Raw genomic sequence first — 22,911 nt, 5'->3', positions numbered from 1 at the left:
ATTGATTCTTACACGTTTTCTTCTGCAAAGACTGTTTACGTAACAACTCTTTGTTACACTAATTACAACACCCGGAATGAATTACAAATTACAATATTTCGAGGGAGCTACGAAACGCGAGTTTAGATAAGAAGAAAATAGGCAAGAAGACAGATGAAAGAATAAAGAAAGTTTAAACAAATGTAGAGTAAGCGATACAATATATACACGTAGGGTCAAAGAGCGAATGTATTGTATGTATATAGAAGCTATAGTTATGCATAGTCTGTCCAAGAAATAATGCCTGTTAGAGAAGTCGAAGGCAATACAATTTTTAAATTGCAGATAACAAGAGAATCAGATGATTACCAATATAACATGTTTCATGACACAAGAATCTAAAAGTCAAAATGGGAACAATGTAACATGCATCTACGCTACGTATATTTGAATATTTACGGTAATTGATAGTCAGTCAATGGTAAGGATGAGAAAACCAGTCTTTTAAATAAGTAGGTTGCCATCGAGCCATTAGAGAATTAGTAAGAAATTTCCTCCTTCTAATAGAGTAATACGATAAAAGGAAGTAGTATATGTATAAGAGTAATTTTATTAGCTTCCACCATTTATATCTTAAGATTTCTATTCATTTGAAGTGATACGAAATTTGTTTAATTCCCATAACTGATAGTATGTGAAAATATCAGGATATTTCTAATTTTAGGAAGTTTAATTTAAAGTAGAGATATTAGAAATTGAACGAAATTAAACAAATCCCAAAGATTAAAACAAATGTATTTTGCCACGAAATAAACTTTTTCAGTATCAGTATCAGTAAAAGTTTCAAATCAAGTTCTTTTTTTTCCATTTAATTTTCCAATTAATGCAATGAAAAATATTTAAATTTCTCTCCTAATTTTGAAATTCAACGATTAGAAATTGAATGTTAATCTCTATCAAACATTCATATTTCCATTTAAACACACGCAAATTATTTCGTTTCAAAATATAGAATTGAAATTACCTATGAAATATATGAAAAATATTATTTAATTAATTTAATTAATTATCCTTACTCATAATAAAATAATCCTCAAATTGCTCTCAGCAACGAATGAGAAACGAATAAACAACGCGCTAGAAAACGAGCAAAACGTAACAAACAAATAAAAACAAAGATGAATATAATCTGACATCACAAAACAGGCGTTACTTTTGGTGCAACCAAATCACAGAAATCAAAAGAACCGACAACAACTCGATAATGCCATCATTCTACACGCGATTCGCGGATTTAGGTGAGTGATTTGCTTTTACCTGCGTATGAGTATTACAACGGTGGTGATTACAGCAGCAAGGAATACGAAACCACCGAAGACACCCAAGGCGATCACCGCGTCTAGATTTAATTTTGCTTGATGAGTGTTACTCGACTGGTCGGCGTTGTCCACCCTGAAAGGTCCAGAAGGTTCAGGAACACCAGTTCCAATGCCAGCCTGAGCATTGTCCACTCCACTGCCAGAAATTTCATTGTCCTGAGGATGATCGTTGGTGTCGTCGTTCAAAGGTGGCGACGGAGGCGGTGCTGGTCTCTGAAGACCAATATTTGGTTTCCTTGCTATGGTTTCCCGAACCGTCGCGGGTAATTCGGCGGTGCTAGCCACTCTTCGTGGTGGCACAGAGGTGGTTGTGGTTGTGGTCGTCGAGATTGTTGTGGTTCGAACTCGAGGTGGTAGGAATGTGTGTCGGGTTCTGCTGGTCGTTGGTCGCACGGTTGTTCGGGAAGACACAGTCACGGTGGTACGTGGTTCTTCTGTAATAAAGGAATTTTGGAGACGTTGATTCTCTTGTAATTCTAATCATTCACATAGGTTCTGTTAAAGAAAATTTAATGATTATTATTATTATGTATTCACATAATCCCTTAGGAATATATAGATTCCCAGTTTCCAATCATATGTAAAATTTCTTTTATCCCAAGTTATCTTAGACCTCCTGTATTGGTTTAAGTGAAAAGAGCCTTTTTGTAATTCTAATTATGATATATTAGCGTATTAATATAGTTTTAAATTGATAACGAAAAAATTGAGTACATTTTTGATTGAATTTTGTAGAGTAAGAGGTCAAGAGTCCTTAAGAGGTCAATACGACAAAAGATTATTGTTTGCGATTTCAACAAAAAATTAAATGTAAATGATAATCTACATATATCGTTATTGAAATTACTGAAATTAATTATTACAATTATTGCAACTACAGTTATTGCAGATATATTATAATACAGATTTCATACGTATTATATGTGATTTAGTTTAAAATAATATTTTAATATATAAGCATTTATATTATATTAATAGTATATGTATTATACTATTTTTATACACACACACGCACGGACACACACATATAACAGTCAGGTACAGAAGGTACACAATAGTTAAGTAGAATTTGGTTGAAAACAATACTGTTGTAAATCAGAATTCATTTTGAAATTTATATATGTATATATTAAAACAATTATGAATTACTTATTAATTCTTTGAGTTGCTACGCGCATAACAGTTATATGCATAAATGAATTTAAGTTCCAAGTATAAAATAAATATCTCATGAATTGGATTGAAAAACAACCTTTGAATATTCTCATATTATATCATTTACATTAATAAAGATTCAATAATTAATTATGAAATTAAATTATCCTCGTATTTGAAGATTGCAAACACTATCACGAAAAATGACTTGCTTCTCTTTCTAAAGAAATAATTAAATTTGTATTTATTCCATAAAAATAATTAAATCACATACCCGTACAAGTGGGTGCGACATGATCATATAAGCCAGTAGGCAAGCATAATATTTGTCGGAAGCCAGAAAGTCTATAACCCTTCTCGCAAGTATATGTAACGATACTGCCTACGAGAAGACTTCGACTGAAGTTCGTTTTCGATGGTACTGTCTCGGTCTCGTCGACTTCATCGATTTGAATATAACTATGTGGAACAGGAGCAGGAGGATCGCACAGAATTGGCTCGCAACGTGGTGGCGGTCCGTTCCAGCGCTCATCGATATCGCATGTCAGTCTTGCACGACCTGTAATCGGAACAAATTGTTTCTTCTGCAAATTACTAATCCATTATAATTTATTAATAAGCTGTAAACAATGTCTATGTAGCGTTAAACTAAAAATGAAAAGTCTATTTATATAAGTTATACATATCCTTCTATATTATTTTTTATAAAACCGTTTTATAAAATTGTTTTATACAACATTTTGGCTTTATTACTACTATATCGGAGTTTCATTAATAAATATTGTAGCATTTAATGTCTCATAAAAATCGAAAATATTTTGTTTTAATCTCAAATTAGAAATCTTAGAGAGAAAGTATAAAAATCTGATCATAATATATTATTATAATGTATCGATGAGTATCTTGGAAAATGTACATGCGTACATATTTATATTTATATCTGCTTAAACTGAATGTACTCCATGATTTTCTTTTTACTTTTATCGCTTACGGTCGCATGAAACGCTTGTGTAGATGATTCGCAACATGGAGAGAAAAAAAGGAAAAGATTCATTGCATTACGTTATTACACTATTTATTCATTTTCATGAATAAACACTACACAGTGCAACTGACACAGGAATTTGTCAGTTGTGCAACATAAAAATTCTCATATTAAAATTGTTGAGATATGTATAATCTTTCGTGCTGGACTGGGTTAAATGCGCGTAGAGTTACTTGTATATGAGTATCAGTGTGTGGATACATGTGTGTGTAGCGTCAGAGCGCGTCCAGGCCTGAGTTGAGACAAAGGACGATCGGCAGTTGTGAAGAAGCGTCCAGAAGAGTCGGTTAGTAGTCGTCGAGTGTAGAGAAAGTGAGGAGACGCGTCCAAGTATGTATCGAAGAATATGTGAGAAATCCTTCTAGTAATAAATATATTATTATTTAAATATTACATCCTAGTGTATAGTCAATGTTCCTTCAACATTATTTCGGCACCAAAATTCCACAATTCTTAACATGGTAGCAGAGCGTGGTTCATCAATCTTGCGAAACAGTTTGAATAAGTGTTAGTAAGGGAAGAAACGTTCAAAAAAAAAAAAAAAAAGGGAGGAAAATATACTTCGAGCACGTAGGAACGCTTGAGTAAGTGATAAGGAATCAATCAAAATGGAGAGATCGGAAATCACGATACCCATATTCGATGGTGAGGATTATAGTATGTGGAAACAAAGAATCACGATGCTTCTGAGGTATAAAGAATGCGAGATTGTTATAACTAGAGTGAAGACCGAAACAGATAATGAAGATTGGGACAAAAGGGATCTGAAGGCAGTAAATATAATTTACAGTGCCATCACAAATAGACAATTGGAATATATCAGGGAAGAAAAAACGGCATATGGAATAGTGAAAAAGCTCGACGAAATGTACTTGAAAGAGTCGACGGCACTACAGCTCGTATGCAGAAGGAGATTGGAAAGGATAAGACTTGAGGACTATAGTAATTCAGCATCGTTCTTTAGCGACTTCGAAAATTTAATAAATGAATTAAAGGGTGCGGGCGCACAAGTAAGTGAGAAGGAAAAGCTAAATTACATGCTGAATACGTTACCCGAAGAATATAGCTACATAGCGGACATAATAGATGCATTGAAAGAAGAAAATCAAACGGTAGCATATGTGAAAAATAAAATCGAAATAGCAGAGAAGAAAAGAAAACCCAATCGAGGAGGAATGCAAACCAACGCCTTTTCTGCAAAAAGGGAAGGATGCTTCAGATGCGGAAGAGAAGGACACTTTGCGAGAGAGTGTCAAAATGGCGTCCAAGCGGGAAGCAGTAACAGCTATTGGCGTGGGTCAACACGTGGTCGCAGCAGTGGAAAAGAAAACAGAAGCAACACGAGCAGGGGACGTGGAAATATCCGTCGTCAATCAACAGCCAGCACGAGGGAATATGGTCAACGAGGACAAGGCAGAGGCTGGCAACAACGCTACAATGGGGCAAGTCAACACGACGCAAATTATTCACACAATGAAGGCTACGACAACCATGAAATTGGATCTTTCCTAACGAGAATAGAGCGAGAAAATAGTAAGAATGAAATTACGGTATATACTAGCGATACGCGAAAAATAGATTGGATATTAGATAGTGGATGTTCAGATTACATTGTAAATAACGACTCTTATTTTGTTGAATACGAAAATTTAAAAAATCCGATAAATGTAAAGTTAGGAGATGGTAGAATTCTAAAAGGAACAAAAGTCGGAAAAATTATAACTTACTTCGAAGTAAACAAAAGGAGGATTAAAATCATAATGTCTAATGTATTTTATGTGAAAGAAATGGATAATAACTTGATTAGCTATGCGAGAGTAACGAATGAAAATAAGATAGTCTCAGCAGGAAATACTTCAAAAATATATAACAAATACGGAAAGTTGATAGGGATCGCATTCAAAGACCATGGCTTATATAAAATAAGTAGTTACATTGAAAGGCAAGAATCTCACGCTAAAAATGTAGGAAGAATGACAGATAAGGAAAACTTTCATAGGATCTTAGGGCATGTAAACTTTAATTATTTAGATACAATGTGTAAAAAAAAACTAGTTGAGGGAATGCCAGAAAATTTTGAGCAAGTAAAAATAAAATGTGGTACATGTATCCAAAATAAAATGCATAATTTACCATTCCAAAATAACCGTAATAGAGCACGCGAGATTTTAGAATTAGTACATACCGATTTAAATGGACCTCATAAAAATACTGGGTTTGATGGATCTAAATATTTCTTAACATTTATAGACGACTATAGTAAATGTGCATTGATTTATACTTTGAAATCAAAAGATGAAGTTTACAATTGTTTCCTTGATTATATAAATAAAGTTGAAAATCTCACTGGTAAAAAGATAAAGAGATTAAGATGCGATAATGGAAAAGAGTATATAAACAGAAACATGTATAATTTAACTAGAGAAAAGGGAATTGTCGTAGAACCATGTCCACCTTATGTTCACGAGTTAAATGGAACAGCTGAGCGTTACAATAGAACAATCATGAATTCCGCTAGATGCTTATTATATGATTCAAAGCTGAATATTAAGTATTGGCCGGAAATAGTTAGAGCCGCGGCGCACTTAAAAAATAGAACCATTACAAACACATATGAAAACAAAACACCATTTGAGATATTTTTTAAGAGGAAACCGAATATAAATAATTTAAAATTATACGGAAGTAGAGTTTTCGTAAGAATACCTGAAATTAAAAGAAATTCGAAATGGGACAAAAAAGCAGACACTGGGATACTCGTAGGTTATGAAAACAATGGATATAGGATCCTAGTTAATAATAAAATTATAATTGCAAGACACGTAGAATTTGTAGATGTAGATGATAACTTAGTAGGATTTCAAGGAGAAGATGGACCAGACAATGAAATAGAAAAGAATTCAAACGAGGTTCATGAAAATGAAACAAATGACGAAGAAGTCGAGCAGGTTACAATAAAAGAGGAGAGAAATTTAAATAACGGATCAGAAAGAGAACTTGAGGACGCAGGAAAAAATTTGAGAAGGTCAGGGCGTGAAAGAAAGAAACCTCAAAGATATGGCCAAACGAGCTCATATTTCATTTATGTGAACGTAGTTAGCGCAGACAGTCCCCAAACCTATGAAGAAGCTTTAAGTGGAGATGACGGCGTTTTATGGAAAGAAGCAATGGATCGAGAGATGGATAGTTTAATCAAAAATGAGACCTGGCAATTAGTGGAGAAACCAAAAGACAAAAGGGTATTAGACCTAAAATGGATATATACAAACAAATCTGATAACCGTAAGAAAGCGCGACTAGTTGTTCGAGGCTTCCAACAAAAGGAAATACTAGAAGATTTATACTCTCCAGTGGCAAAAATGCAAACGTTGAAGTTATTACTATCCTATTGTTGTCAATATGGTTTGACGATCATGCAAATGGATGTAGAAACAGCGTTCCTAAACGGAACTATAAAATCAGAAGTATTTGTAAAACAACCTATAGGTTACGACGATAAAAGCGGGAAAATATGTAAATTATCAAAAGCATTGTATGGATTGCGTGAAAGTTCAAGAGCTTGGTATGAATGTTTCGACGAGTATATAAGAAAATAAGGATTTCAAAGAAGTAAAAGCGATTATTGTCTATATACGAAGTATGAGAGCGATGATATCATATATCTAATTCTATTTGTAGATGACTTATTAATATGTGGAAGAAACAAAACAAAAATCGATGAAATTAAGAACAAATTGTCAAACAAATTTGCGATGAAGGACTTAGGTGAAGTAAAGACTTATTTAGGAATAAACATTGAGCACGATAATGAGAAGGGTGAGATGAAATTAGATCAAAGTAGTTACATAGAGTCATTAGCGAAAAATTATAATATAGAAAATGGTAAACTATATTCCACACCAATGGAACAAAACTTAAGTTTAGAACCCGCACAATCAGCCTCAGACGATATAAGATATAGAAATCTCATAGGAGCTTTATTATGTATTAGTACTGGAACAAGATTAGACGTTAGCTATAGTGTAAACTATTCAAGTCGATTTCAAAACAATTATAACGAGACCCACTACAAGTATGCATTGAGAATTTTGAAATACTTATATTTGACTAGGAAATTAAAACTAACTTATAAAAGAAATTTGAATGCTGAAGTTATTGATTGCTTTGTTGACGCTGATTGGGCTGGAGATAAAGTAGTAAGGCTCTAGGAAGAAATAAATTTGAAAATTTTAGATTAATTTTAAGAATGGTTTGATTGACTTATAAAAGGGAAATGAATATACAGCACGAAAAATTAAGGAGGTGTGTTGAGATATGTATAATCTTTCGTGCTGGACTGGGTTAAATGCGCGTAGAGTTACTTGTATATGAGTATCAGTGTGTGGATACATGTGTGTGTAGCGTCAGAGCGCGTCCAGGCCTGAGTTGAGACAAAGGACGATCGGCAGTTGTGAAGAAGCGTCCAGAAGAGTCGGTTAGTAGTCGTCGAGTGTAGAGAAAGTGAGGAGACGCGTCCAAGTATGTATCGAAGAATATGTGAGAAATCCTTCTAGTAATAAATATATTATTATTTAAATATTACATCCTAGTGTATAGTCAATGTTCCTTCAACATTATTTCGGCACCAAAATTCCACAATTCTTAACAAAAATTATGCACGCATTCAAAGCTTATCTTCAATCAGATTAATTTCAATCTCTACCATAAATCTCTAAAAATGATAAACCAATTTAAACGATTCTAGAATCAGGAACAAAATCAAGCCGCAACGAGAGGATCAATAAACAATCAGAAAGATGATGTCATCAGGATCCAACACCAACTAATATTCTTACCAATTTCCTTCAAAATGCTCGTTGGCGAAGCGTTTCAACACAGGTATCAAACGATATTACCCACAAACGATAGCCATTTATCAATGAGAAATAATGGCTAACGCCACGATAAATTCTTACCAGTCATCTCGTATCCTTCATCGCAGGAATAAAGCACCTGACTGAGATAACTAACGGTATTGTTGATAAGTGTGTAACCTCCGTGTTTTATGTTCGCTGGATAACCGCACTCGATGCCTGAAACGAGCAGAATGTTGAATTTAACATCGATAGGACGATCGTGTATGGTTCACCGAGTGGCCTCTGTGTCTAATTCTTGCTCTCTTACTTTTGCACACCGGTGGAAACTCGTTGTAGAAGCCAGTATCGAGGCATGTACGAGTCGACGGTCCTATAAGAAGGCTGCCGGCGTTACAAGTGTAATCCACCGTCGCGCCAACTTCATATGCGCTTCCGGAATTCCGATCTGTTGTTGTGGTCACCGTCATCGTGGAATTCGGAGGCTGTTCTGGTCGACCACACGCTCGTGGTTCTAAGAGCAAACAAAGAATTCCTTGGTTTTACTTGTTGTCTCAGATTGTTTGACCAAGTATGGAATAGTATCTATCTAATATAGAATAGAGACATTTGTAAAAATCCGATAAATAAATTGTACGAATCGAATCTGACAGGTGACTTATCTGTGAAACGTCATGAGGCTCTCTCACTGCCTCACTTGGCACCGTTTATTTTTCCAATAACTTCTCTCGCGATACTCTGACGGAGAAAAATAGCGCGGACATTGTGCACATGACGAACGTATTGGTCGAGAGTTTGATACTTGGGTATGTAATTTTTTAAAAATTTTATAAGCAAAGTAGCTTCTTAATTAATAAGGAGAATAATTAATAAAAAGAATACTCTTTGTTTGTTTTCCATGAAAATATTGTACCTGATGTTAAGCTTCCAGTAGTTGAGTACCTGTTTCTTATTAGATATAATTTATGCGTTTTTAAATGTTAGTTCAATACTGAAGATTGCTCGTAACGTTAGGAATATGGGACTGCTCTTAAATTGAGTGTAAATGTATGATTGAATACCTACAAAAATCTTGTATTTTATGTGACTGATTTTATATGAGTAACGTTTAAAAAACAAGATGATATTCCATACATTTGCTTACTTTTCTCTATCTTTTTCTATCTATCTTTTTCAGAAGAGAGAGATAAGAACTTCATTTTTTATACATAAGCTTTTCAGCAACCATATTGATCAATTCCATAAATTCTAAAATACAACAAGTTGATGATGATATAAACATTATTTTTTAAATCTACTATCACAGAATTTACTATCATTAGTGTCATCATTTTGCGATAAATGAACTGATGGAAGGAAATCATTCGTGTCTTGAGAGTTGAACGTTAATCGTGTACTTGTGTAATGAAATTACGAAATGAACAATAAGCCAAGTTGTTCAGTTTAGCTTTTGAGAGGCTCGCATAATATTTTTCACCCTTTATTTAATATCTTTCTATTCTTTACGCGTTGCTAAAAAAAAGTAAACGGATTGACTATATTATCGCACCAATCAAGTAAATAAAAGCGGAGAAGTTCTATAAACCTAATATATCAACATGCTATTCGTACGATATCATGATGTATTCTAAAAATTGATTTTGAATGGTAATTAAAAAACAATGTACAAACACAAGAAGCGAATATAAAAGACAAAGTGATATGAGAAAAGGTCCTCTAATTGTTTTGTGCAATGTGTCATCATGTACGTATTAAGATATCTATGAAGAATTAAGTATATATATGTCGGGTTGACGGTAGTGGCGTATAATGAATCTTCACCAGTGTTGTTCATGGTTGTCGCACAGATATTTATTACACAAGTATGGCTGATACAAGATTGACAATCGGACGCGGTAGCTGGACGCTAATGACAATGGCCCTAGGTTCGATATAGCGAATCCACGGTCAACGGGATAACGAATATACTTCGCTTCAAAGTCTAAGTCGGACTCAACTTACTACTCGTGATACTAGGAACGCTTGAATGACTCTTAGCTAATCAGGTTACCAGAAAAGAATGACTTTCCGTCGCGACGACGCTGCAGAGGAAAACTATGATGGGGTGTGCCTAAGGGCACGAGATCATCGGATTCGTCAAAGAAAGCCTCCACTCGGAGGGTGAGGGAAATAGACGCTGCTGTTAATTGGTCAATTTCTATGTTGGCGGTTAGAAAAGGATGCTAGCCGCCCTAGAGAGAGAGTTCCTAGCAGGCAACGTCGTACGTGACCAAATCAGGCTTTCCCATATCTTCCCGCAATAGGCGACAGATTTACAGGCTGATAGAATAAAGACTGTTTGTCAATCTGAAGGACTTTAGTTAACTAAGTCCTAAGATTTGTAACGGTTCCTCAGGTTATCTGAACATAAACTGTAAACGATGCATCGGCATCTGGCGATCATCTGGCCCAAAGAATGGGGTCTGTGTGTGGCGAGCTGCGGGGCTGTTGGAATGTCTTATTGTCAAGTGTCTGTACTGCCAATTCTTTAAAGGAAAGCTATGTTACTTTATATCTCTGTTAGGTGGAATGTTTATCCCGTGACCGTGGTTACGCTCGGCGACCGGTTGTCGCCTCGAGCCTAAACTCATTGTCTCAAGTTTCGAATGACTGTGTCTGGGTTATTTCGTAAATGCTACAGTATTGAGGCTTTTCCAAATAATTCCAACGGGGGGGGGGGCGGTGTCCTTTCATCTCCGACATATATATATATTTCTATAGTAATGAAGATGACATTTATATAGATGACATTCGATAGTAATTCGATAGTAATGAGAAAATACTTGTTACTCACGGTGTTGACAGATGAAATTTAATCGAGCTGTGCAAGGAGTATCAGACCAAAGCCATCCTCTACTACCATCATATCGGGCGCAGTCTTCTTCGCTGCCTTGAGGTAGACTCCAGAAAGAAACAGAAACTTCGTCGCCGCTTCCTGTCCACCTCCTAACCGTACGATCCTTTTGATCTCTTACTGCACCTATCCAATATTGACTCGAAGTATCACTCCTTAATAAAGATAAGGTATATCTTTTTAGAAATGCTTGTTGAAAACACACTTATTACACAATGAACATTGAACATTTTTTCGTTTATGATAATAACTCTCTTTATGGTAATTTACCTTTCGCTTAAACTATTTCTATAATAATTTATTAAATTATCTATGTATCAGAATCTAAGATTCTAATCTAATTATTTGTATTTGTTATTGCTCGTATTTAACTGCTACATATTGATTAAAATTTATTTAATATTTTACAAGAGATGTATTTTTGAATTCTATATAAAAGAAGAAGAATATAAACGAAAGTTTTCACTCTAATATTATTTGTATTTATGAGTACAAGTTATCCTATTTTTATACTCGCCACTGTAAACAATTTACGTCAGAAGGTAGGTTTAGTTTATTTCATGGTAGTAATAGAAGTAATTTCAAATTACAAGGTACAAATGGTACAATAGGAAAATTGACTTGTTTTGAAGCTAAAGTGTTTATTTTAAAATTTTATTACTACCGTATAGAATAATATCTGTACCTTTCCTGTAGCATTTTTATTAACTATTAAATATGAAAATAACAGTTTGATGAAAGTTGCTATTAGTATTAGATATAATAAATTGTCTATTGTAACGAACTAGATAGATCAGTCTGATTTTGATTAAATTGAACTAGTTATATGTTACAGAAAAGAGTTGAAAGTAGATAGCGAAGCGTAGAGGTGGACAATTAATGAATTCGGTACCTGTGCCTCCTCCATAGTTCCCACGAAATAAACCCTTGTAACGCAGGATTACTTTCATCCACTAAAGTACCACCTCGTGCACGACAGAGTGCCAATGCTTCTCGGAATATCATCGGTTGGCGATTGTAGAATATGTAACATTTTCCATTGTAGGTTGCTGTCGAACCTGGTGGCTGATCTCTAAATTGTGGACACCTCTCGATGGGAAGAGCCTATATAAAAAAGTAATCACGTTTCTTTAAATTATAAAAAGGAAAAACCTTACATAAAGAAGAATATACACATAAGAAAAGAATAATCGGTGTAAAAGTCAGTATAAAAACCCTAAAACTCAAGTTTTTCTAATAACCCTGGTACATTTTAATTAGTAGAAAGTGTTAAAATACTGATTATATCTACAAAATGAATTACATTATCAAAATATATATAAGAAATGATAAATAAGGTATATATAAAGAGTCTTTTGAAATGTGATATTTTTTAAAACTTGATTATCCATTTTTAACAATTGAAATTCACATTAATTAGTCCCTTCTGTAGTAAACATAATTCACATTCATGGATTCAAAATTTATGAAGGTAACTAAGGGGAAGTTTCGTGAAAGTTTATATTTTTATAAACACAATTTAAAAAATTGAACTTACGTGGAGATTTGTTGCACCTGCTAAATATTATAACAAGCATTATACGTAGTTTTTGTATATCTTTTGCATATTGTATATATTGTATAGATTATATAACTTACAACAAAGCTATTTATGATACTTGGATAATTTTATTTGTTTGAAACAGGTAGAGCAAATTGATCGTACCTGATCAGTGTACACGAAGGACTCGCACAATGAAAGTTGCACTGGAACTAGTGCCGGTGTATTTGCTTCCAAGTGTACGGAAACGAAAGTTCCAGGCATAGGCGGATTACAGGGTAAAAAAAGAGGTTGCCCTTCTTCGAGGGGACCGGTGAAACGATTGCAAATTGGATTCGTTCCCAAGTCCGGCCGATTGTTTCCCACACGAACAACAATTGTTCCGGGTATACCATCACCTGCAATCAGAGAACGTGTGAAAAATTTGAACTTGATATCTTTCGAATGATAGAAAGTGATTCAGAAATTGTATTTCTCGACAATTTAAAAGCACCGTTATTTGTGTATAATAATATCTTCAGTGAGTTATTGATATTTGATTTAATGCATACATACGTGTATAAAATCAAGTATATATATAAAAGATCAAGTTTTTCATTGAAATATCAGCTTTTTCGAAAATGTAGATTAGCGGAACTTTTTTATTAATGCACTTTGCATACTTTTAGACTTATTTTATGTATTACTTTTATTGTTATTTAAGTAATTTTTTTAACATTGTTATAGAAATTGATGTATTTTTTCAATCACTTGGGTAATAATGTTAAATTATTAATTTATTTGTATGCTCGATTATTGCTAATTAAAAGTACCTAAATTTAATATCTGTGAGTGTGGTAATCGTAATTAAATACGAATATTGTAATTACTAACGAAAGAGAAAGTGATTTGAGAAGCAAAAAATATGACGATAGCTATATATTAATATATTAGTATCCTATCAGTATTTTAATTCAATTTAAATAAAACGCCCGATTTCCTTTTCTTGTAAATATTAGTATTCCTATATTAGTATTCCATTAAAACACAGTTTTTTATTACAGTGATTTAAAATCATAAATTGGCAAAATCGTTAGATAGAGTCTAATGCCCTCAAATTGAAACTTCCATAATACGAAGAACAATTATTTCCACCGACGAGACAAATTTGCCTTTATCTAAATGTGGAAGAAAATGATCTCATGAAATTTCAAGTTTTGAAACAACTACATTGTAGTAATGCACGATACAACAAATAAAAGACTAGAATCGACAAGAACGAATATACAGAAAATAACCCTCTTTATTTCTATCGATAAACTCGATTCTACTCACAAGCTTCCATCGATCAAAGACGGAAGAAGAATACCCTGGTATTAAGATAATAAAATGTGTTATATTACATTACTGAAGAGGATACTTCAGAAACAATCTAGTAGAATGCAGTTCGCATCGATCTAGGCTTTCACTGGCGTCTCAAATTGCTATCCTGTCGCGGCAATTGCATTTGAACGGATAAAATCATCTGCAATAATCCGCTGCTAGGTAAGGACTACATCTTCCGACCTGGAAAACATTTCAGGTGTGACCAGATGGTCAAGTCGTTGCCGAGTTCATAGCCACCACCAACTCCAATTACATGCTTTCCACGCTTTGTCCCTTGTAATCGTCTTCGAAATGGCGACAATTTCTTGTTTACATAAAAAAGTATCCAGCCGGAGAAATTTCTCGAGTCATTCTGCGATATTAGAAATCGCGTTTCTAACGATGCATCGTTGCAGCGATAGTTTAGTTTCCGCTTCTTTGAATTTGTTTAATATATATTTATTTACATGTTTATGTGCTCATTTATTTATGTGTTAGTATAATTGGGTATTTATGAAATAATATAATTATTTTTATTTATTTATAATTATATACAATATTCTTAATATTAATAATCATTTGAATTAATTTGTATAGTATATTAAATAGCGTTGAAATTAGGGTCCTTACACACGTATGTCACTTATTTTTGAAGACGATTGCTGAATTTAGTGTGAATCAGATAAAATGTAATGTAATAAAAATAAGAAAATTTGTTCTGAAATCTTTCTCGAACTTTATGAATATAAATTTATATTTATATTATCTGCTAAATATTTTACTTGTATTTTTATTTTGTTCCTGATTTATTTGTATACAGGTTGCGACTAAAGTATTTTACAGGTGAGCAGTATCTATCTACAGCAGTAAAAATCTACAATATGGCACATTCGAAAAATACACGTCCACATACAAAAATTTACGCGAAAGTGGATTAACATTTAGAAAAATTATCTGAATAATTCATATTACATATATAATTACATATATAAATGATTGCTTGGAGAATTTTGTTTTTAAAATTTTTGGATCCTTATTCAACAATATGAGATTTAAAGGAAATTTATTCTTGTATCTTCTGGTTTTTAAGATGTTTTGCATGTTATTAATAAAAAAAATATGTATCAAACATTTTTTCGCGGACGATCTCTCATACTTTTATTAAAATAAACGGGTGCGTTAAGGTGCTGAATCCGTAAAACTGATAAAATTGTATGATAAACAGATAATTAGAAATTAATAGATAAAATAAAATATCGTTAATAAAATTTCCTATTACGTTTTCCAGAGCTAATAACTTATAGAATTTCTATAAGCATTATATACGCAGATAATAAGTTTTGGATAAGCAAAACTATAACTTAAAACTTTAATTTTAGCCTTTCAATTTATTTTCCTAACTTTCGGTTCTAAACAGTCTGTAGCAGATGTAACAGGAAGTGATTTCTAATGCAAAAGTGTAACTTTTTTTTCCAGGAAATCAAATAAATTGAACAATCAAACAAAACAGGAAATTAAAAAAATTAGATTGTTATCAAAGTGCTTGATATATATTAGAAAAAATGTTGGAACAAACGCAAAAAATTAAATAATTAAAAAGAAGACATAACGTTATAAAAACGCGGAATAAGCAGGTTTTATAATTAGAAAATTATTATTAGTATGGAGGTTTCGTAAGTGAATTGATTAGTGAGTTGTGATACATAGATTAGTAGGTGATTGATACTTATACGTGATAATATTAAATTGCATACAAATCTGAATCTGCTTAAAAAATGAAAAAAGGGAAAGTCGGTGAAAAGATAATACCTATATACCTAGAAGATCTTTCTCTCAGATCTTTCAATTAATGTTACTCAATATTTCCTTGTTTCTACGAGAAAGTGTTCTTACGTTCTCCGGTATCGTAACAAAAAATAAATTTAAATCTAATCCAAATAAGTTTCAGTCAAAACTCTTAAAAATATTTACCGCGCATGATCTATACAAGTCAAACGGTGTTACATGTATGCGTTACATGTATAAAGCGATCTCTATTTAAAATATATCTCTTTTTTAGAACAGCGAAGGAGAACACAGCATTCCATGCACGTTGCATGTGTCACACACTCAAGGAAACCATTCGCTCAGTAACCAGATAGATCGAACACCCTGCATGCCACGTCTGTTGAAACAATAACTAAAAAGGCCCTTCCAAAGGGACTAGACCCTCGGTAGAAGTACCTTCCTAACCAGCGCTAAAACAGTCCGTTGTAGCATCTCGAGTCAGTCTTTTTTCTTTTTTTTTTTTATTTTATTTTGGTTATTTTACAATTTGTCCTTGCGGACATTTGGTAAAGTGTTATATCTTATTGGTGAAGAAAAAAAAATATAAATAAAAAATAATATAGCATGTGGGCGGCTACCCCCAGCGGGGTGCCAGCTTCGTTTTTTCTAAGTTATACTTTTATGAGGTCTATTGGGTGTTTCCTTTTTAGTCTTCTTGCGATGTTTGTTGTGTTGCACGTTTCAGCTGCCAGCTGGTTCGGGTGTGTTTATATTCTTGTTCTGTATCTTGTTACGAATCTGGTAATCTCCTCCTTGACCGTTGATATTCCGAGGTCTTTCCTTATGTCCTCGTTTCTAACGTACCACGGAGCGTTTACCATTGTTCTAAGGATTTTGGCTTGGATTGTTTCTATTTTATTTATGTGGCTCATTGCTGCTGTTCCCCATAGTGGAATTCCGTATGTCCAGATTGGCTTTATGATTATTTTGTATATTTACAGTTTGTTTTCTGTGCTTAGTTTGGATTTTCGGCTTGTTAGCCAGTGCATTTGTCTCCTTGCTATCTGTATCTTGTCTATTATTGATTTGATGTGCTGTTTCCATGTGAAGTGTGTATCTATGTGAAGTCCGAGGTATTTGACTTGCCTTGTTTGTGTTATTTGCGTGCCGTTCAGGAAGATGTTTGGTGTTATCTGTTTTCTCAATGTGAATGTAATGTGGTTGCATTTGTCAGGGTTAGCTTTAATTTGTTTGTCCTGTAGCCACTTTTCTATTTTTGTGATGTGCTCTTGTAGTATTGTGGCTGCTGTTACAGGGTTAGTGTGCCTGACTAGCACGGCTGTGTCGTCCGCGAATGTCAGTATTTTGCTATTGGTAGTTGTTGGAATGTTGGCCGTGTATAGTGTGTATAGTATGGGTCCTAGGACGCTTCCTTGTGGAACACCTGCTTTGATGTCTTTTGCTTCGGAGTGTGCGTCCTTGATTTTTACTGTGAAGGTTCTGTTGCTTATGTATGATTTTATTATTTGGTATATTTTTTCCGGGAATTGTTTCTTGATTGTTTGTATTAGGCTTTCGTGGTTTATTTTGTCGAAAGCTTTCTCTATGTCCATGAATAGGGCTGTACAATATTGTTTGTTTTCTATTGTGTGTATTATTTCGTTGACAAGCCTGTGCATTTGTTCTATGGTGGAGTGTTTATTTCTGAATCCAAATTGATGGTCTGGTATTAGTTTTTCCTTCTCTATTATTGGTTTCAGTCGGGCGTATATTACTTTTTCTAGTATTTTGGAGAGCACGGGGAGTAGTGATATTGGTCCGTAGGATGTTGCTTCATGTGGGTCTTTGCCTGGTTTGGGTAACATTATGATTTGTGCCTGTTTCCATAATGTAGGATAATATTGTATTCTTAGTATTGCATTGAATATTATTGTAATGAGCCGTATCGCTTTTGGAGGGAGGTTTTTCAATATTTTGCCATTGATTAGATCGATTCCTGGTGCTTTGTTGTTTTTTGTTTTTTCTATTATGTTTCTTATTTCTTGTGCTGTTGTTTTGGGTATGGTGTATTGCTTGTCGATTGCAGTGCTAGTGGCTATCGCGTAGTCGTCCGTATGGCTATTGTGGTTGCTGTTATTGATGTTGTGTGGTGTAAATGTGTTGCATAGGTGGATGGAAAATTCTTCGGCTTGCTCTTCGTTACTTCTTGCCCATGTGTTGTCTGCTTTTCTGATTGCTGGGGCTGGTTTTATCGCCTTCTTTATTTTTTTTTTGTGGCTTTCCATAATAAGTAGTTGTAGTTCTCGTGTGCAGATAGTGACTCTATGAACGTTGTGAATTCGTTGTTGTTGTGCTCTTTTATTTCGTTTTTTTATTTCCTTTGCGAGTTTGTTTAGGTGTTTTTTGTTTTCTTTTGTTCTATGTTTTTGCCATTTTGCTTTCGCTTTTCTTTTATCTCTAATTTTTTCGAGGATGTCTGATGGGATTTGTTTTGTTTGTCTAGTGGTAGTTGCTGGTTTTGTGGTTGCCCGTGCTGCCTCTTGTATAGTTTTTGTAAGTGTTGTTACAGCTTGTTCGATGTGTTGGGGCGTTTTCAGTGGGATGTTGCAGTTGATTTTGCTTTCAATTATTTCTTTGAAGGTTTGCCAATTAGTGGATTTGTTGCATAGCGTCTCTGAGTTGTTGTAGAGTATTGGCTTGTTTCTGTATGTTATTATTATGGGTGTATGGTCGGAGCTAAGCTCGAGCCTGGATGCTATATTTATTTTATTTCCGTTTAATCCCTTTGTGACTGCAAAGTCGAGTAGGTCAGGGATTTTGCTCAGGTCTGTCGGCCAGTATGTCGGTCTTCCTGTGGATAATATATTGAGATTGTTTTTCCTGATGTGTTTTTCCAGGGTTCTGCCTCGAGGTGTAGTGATTCTTGATCCCCATGTTGCGTGCTTTGAGTTGTAGTCTCCTGCTGCGATAAACTTGTCGCCTAGTTGTTGGAAGTATTCTTCCCACATTTGTGCTGTAATTTTGTGTCGCGGTGGTGCATATACTGCTGACAGCTGTAGACGGTTGCTGCTAGTTTGTACGGTAACGGTAGTTGCTTGTATGTGTTCTTTACTAACTTGGCTGTGTAGGTGGTGTTTAATGTCGTTTCTTATTATCACTGCGGTTCCTCCGTGTGCTTTTCCTGAGGGGTGCTTGGTATCGTATATGGTATAGTGCGGTATTTTTGTGTAGCTTTTTGTTGTGAAATGCGTCTCTGATACGAGTAGTATGTCTATGTTGTTGTGGTATAGGAATGCTTTGGTTTCAATGGCCCTTTGTTGTAGGCCGTTAGAGTTCCAGGCAGCTATTTTTAGTATGTCCGTTTTTACTTTTTGCTTAGCATGTTTGTTATCAGTTGTATCATAGCTGTGATTTGTAATGATTGCTGTTTGAATGTTTCGTTTAGTTCGCTTCTCGTTCTTGTTAACATGTCGGTGCTTTTGATGGATTGTTTTAATAGTTCTTTTATTTCTGTAGCGTCGTTGGTGTTGTTGTTGTGGTTTTGGTTGGCTACGGGTGTTACTTCCTTGGTTGCTTGCGCGTAGCTTCGACTGCCAGTGGTGTTAATATTGTTGTGGTTGTTGTTCATTACGTACTGTACTTTAATTGGTGTCTCAGATTCTGCCCTGTCTTGTTGTGTGTGGTGGTAGTTATATGTCCTGCTTCTAAGCGGCGGAAACAATTTACGTTGGAGTATTTTTCTGGCTGGGCAGCCTTTGTAGCTGGCTGGGTGGTTTCCGTTGCAGTTGTAGCACTTTACCTCGTTTATTTTTCCCGTATATGGGCAGTAAGTTGTCAGGTGCTTTTCTGCGTATTTGACGCACACCGGGTTTCTGTTGCAGTAATTTTTTGTGTGCCCATATTGTTGGCACCGCATGCATTGAGGTATGTCTTTTTTTTTGTCTGGGTGGTTCAACTGTGATTATTGTGTTTAAGATTTGTTTAATGTCATAGATTTCCTTGTTGTTTTTGTTCGGTTCTAGTTCTATTAGGAACAGCGGTAGTGGTTGTTTGGTACCAAATCTCGTTATGTTGTTTATTGCCCTTACCTGGTGTCCGATTTTGACTAGTTCGTCGCATATGTTGCTTGTGTTTGTTCTTGGGTGTAGCCCTCTGATAACTGCTTTATAGCTTTTGTCAGTTTTGAGCTGGTAGGTGTGGTACCCGGCGTTTTTTTCTTTTAGCACTTTTATCACTTTTCTGTATGTTTCTGGGGCGTTGATTAGCACTTTTACCTGGTCCAGTTTTAATTGTTTTATTGAGTAGTTTTCTTTGCCTGCCGTATTGTTTAGCAGTTCGAGGAGGGGGTCTATTACTTGCCCATCGATGTATATTGGTGGTGGTTTGGCGTTGTGTTTTGGTTTTTCCGTTGTTTCTGGTTCCTTCTCTTGTGGTAGTATGCTGAAGGGGTTTTGTAGTGAGATTTCTTGGAGCCACTGCTTACTTTCTGTTTCTGCAGCCCTCCTAGTATTTGCGTTTGTTGTAATTTTTCTTCTTTTGCTGGGTTAGATCGGGTAAGGTGTAAAAATAATTTCTGTAAGTCTCACGTGTTGTTAATGGTGATAAATAAATATATACTAGATAACTGTAGACTACAGTTATTACAACACAATCACCCCTATTATCGTAACTGAAATCAGTGGATCGCCCTGCTCGCGGTGTCGATTCGTACATCGTAACGGGAATTTACGACTCCCGTTGACGCGTCTCAAAGCGAACGCGTCTCCCCGCGACTGGACGAAAATACAATTTCCTTAAGTTAACTTATGCCGTTTATGATATTGCAAAGAAATAAATCATAATATATTCATTAATTAAACAAAGAAATGCTATTACTTGTAAGAACCTATAGTGACTGGCGAGAAATATCACAATTATAGTTTATATTTGGAATTTATTTCACAACAAATACACAGAGCTACATGATAAACAACAGAAAATATATATAAATTTACTAACTTTTAAATCTTACTTATTAAATATAATCATATCTATACATCGAGTAACACGACATGTATCTATATATCTATTCTATGTATCTATGTGTAACAACAACAATTGTCTAACAAATTTTCAAAGCGTTGATAATTGAAATGATAAAAACTTTCTACTTTTAATACTAGATCAACCAAATTTAGATACGTTAATGAAAGAAGAATTTTGAAAATCAATTAGTTTTAATGTTTTAAATACATTTCATTGTCGGAAATTATTTGTCCCACTGTCGGCCGGGTGCAATCAATATCAGCACAAAGTCTTCTGCCGCTGTACCGTCGATACCATTATACAAGTGTATATGGTGCTCCTCTTCTTCGCCGATAGTCGGCATTCTCATTATCGGCCGTCTGGTACGTTGTTGAAATCTCTGTTTGGGTCGAATGTAAAATTAAATACCATTATTCATTATTCCTTTAACTATCGTTAAAGAATATAAATGATAATATATGAAATGATATTCTATCTAAATTAATTTTCTTTTAAAGAAATTTTTTCTGTAAATATATGTGTATAATAAGTATATTTCCAAAACTTATATTCATTCCACATATATTTTTGTTTTTATATTTAATTATTTAAAAGATCAAAAAATACTAAATAGTTAACTGATTAACTGAATTGATTTGTAAATGACAATTCTATGTGCCTATTCTTATTCCTTGCAGTAATGAAAATACAACAATTTTGTATGTTATTTTCATTGGTCTGTTTTTAAGAAATAATAAATATAATGGTAGTATGGTAGGATAGGAGAGTTTGTGCCATTACATTATTGGTTTTGAATTTCTTCCGAAGATATAAAGCTTTAAATTGCAAAAATAATAGTAAATTATGCAGAATAAAATTTGATGAAAATTTGATGTATAGTTCTAGAAATTTCGCGATAGCTGGATCAGAGAGCATTGTAGTTTCGAAGAAGATACAAGAAAAATTTTGAAGTGACATATCTCTTAAATGAATTTCACCTCTATTAAATCTGATGGTTTAATTATATGACAATTATTTTCTCAATGAATTCAAATAAATACAATGGCCATGACAAGTATTGACACATACTCTCATTTTTAAATGAAACGTTTAAATGACATACGAGTCGTATGAAATAGCCACAGTAAGTAGGGGATTAACCATTTTCCATGGAATTTCAACAATCTTAAGAACACTTACGTATCAAATCAAGTACAAAAGGAATCTTAAGAAATAGAATTCGCTACGTTTCGCTTTCACAAATATTGAAATTTGCCAAAAAAGATTTCGAAAGAGCAATTAGGAGCGACAAGAACGGTTCAAGAATTTTTTCCGTGGTTACGCATATAATTATATATGGAAAGGGAAACGGCAGAAATCGATGTCAAAGATACTGATGGCTATTTTTACACGGCGATACTTATCTTCTAGCGTGAAGGATGACGAATGAAATACCTACTTCGTGCAATGGATGAGGGTATTGCCAGCTTCGTGATATAATAGCGGAAGTTCTACGAGATGGTCGAGCCATGGGCATCGGTTCATCGCTGGACGTCAGTTCATCGCTGGGCGTCAGATCATCGCTGGGCGTCGGTTCAGCGATGAGCGTCGATTTAAGTAAGGTCGAGCCGTAAGTAGCCGAGAAGGGTCGTGGGAGAGGATTCGGCCTCACCTGCATAAGCGGCTACACCAACCAAGGCGGTTGAATACCCGGCATCTCGCTGTGCTGGACCACGTCATGCATCTCGATTTCGTCATTGTTTACTACGTCGTCGATTGTCTCCATTTGGAAACAGCTGTGCACCCTCCGATGCAAAGTTACATAAAAGTGGCAGCTAAACAGTACCAGGATGAAGTCTGCCAATACCTCACTGATGCTAAGGATTAACACGAACCAGCTATAGCTTCCAGAGTCTGTATTCTGTAAAAAGACAATGGTTCGTAGTCATTTA

At 34.6% G+C, this 22,911-nt stretch overlaps 1 protein-coding gene across 1 annotated transcript; it reads right to left on the bottom strand.

Moving 5' to 3' along the window:
- Positions 1-1,047: 1,047 nt before the first annotated feature.
- On the bottom strand, positions 1,048-22,637 carry LOC132915993 (uncharacterized). The gene is made up of 8 exons (XM_060975742.1): positions 22,415-22,637; positions 13,010-13,242; positions 12,197-12,408; positions 11,245-11,459; positions 8,722-8,925; positions 8,514-8,630; positions 2,788-3,072; positions 1,048-1,792 (listed from the first exon to the last, which is right to left on the bottom strand). Exons 1-8 carry the CDS (start codon positions 22,635-22,637, stop codon positions 1,293-1,295), a joined length of 1,989 nt encoding a protein of 662 aa, XP_060831725.1. The 3' UTR covers positions 1,048-1,292.
- Positions 22,638-22,911: the final 274 nt, after the last annotated feature.

Source organism: Bombus pascuorum, unplaced genomic scaffold (assembly GCF_905332965.1).
Source record: "Bombus pascuorum unplaced genomic scaffold, iyBomPasc1.1, whole genome shotgun sequence".
Classification (NCBI taxonomy): domain Eukaryota; kingdom Metazoa; phylum Arthropoda; class Insecta; order Hymenoptera; family Apidae; genus Bombus; species Bombus pascuorum.
This window is presented reverse-complemented; position numbering and strand designations above follow the sequence as displayed.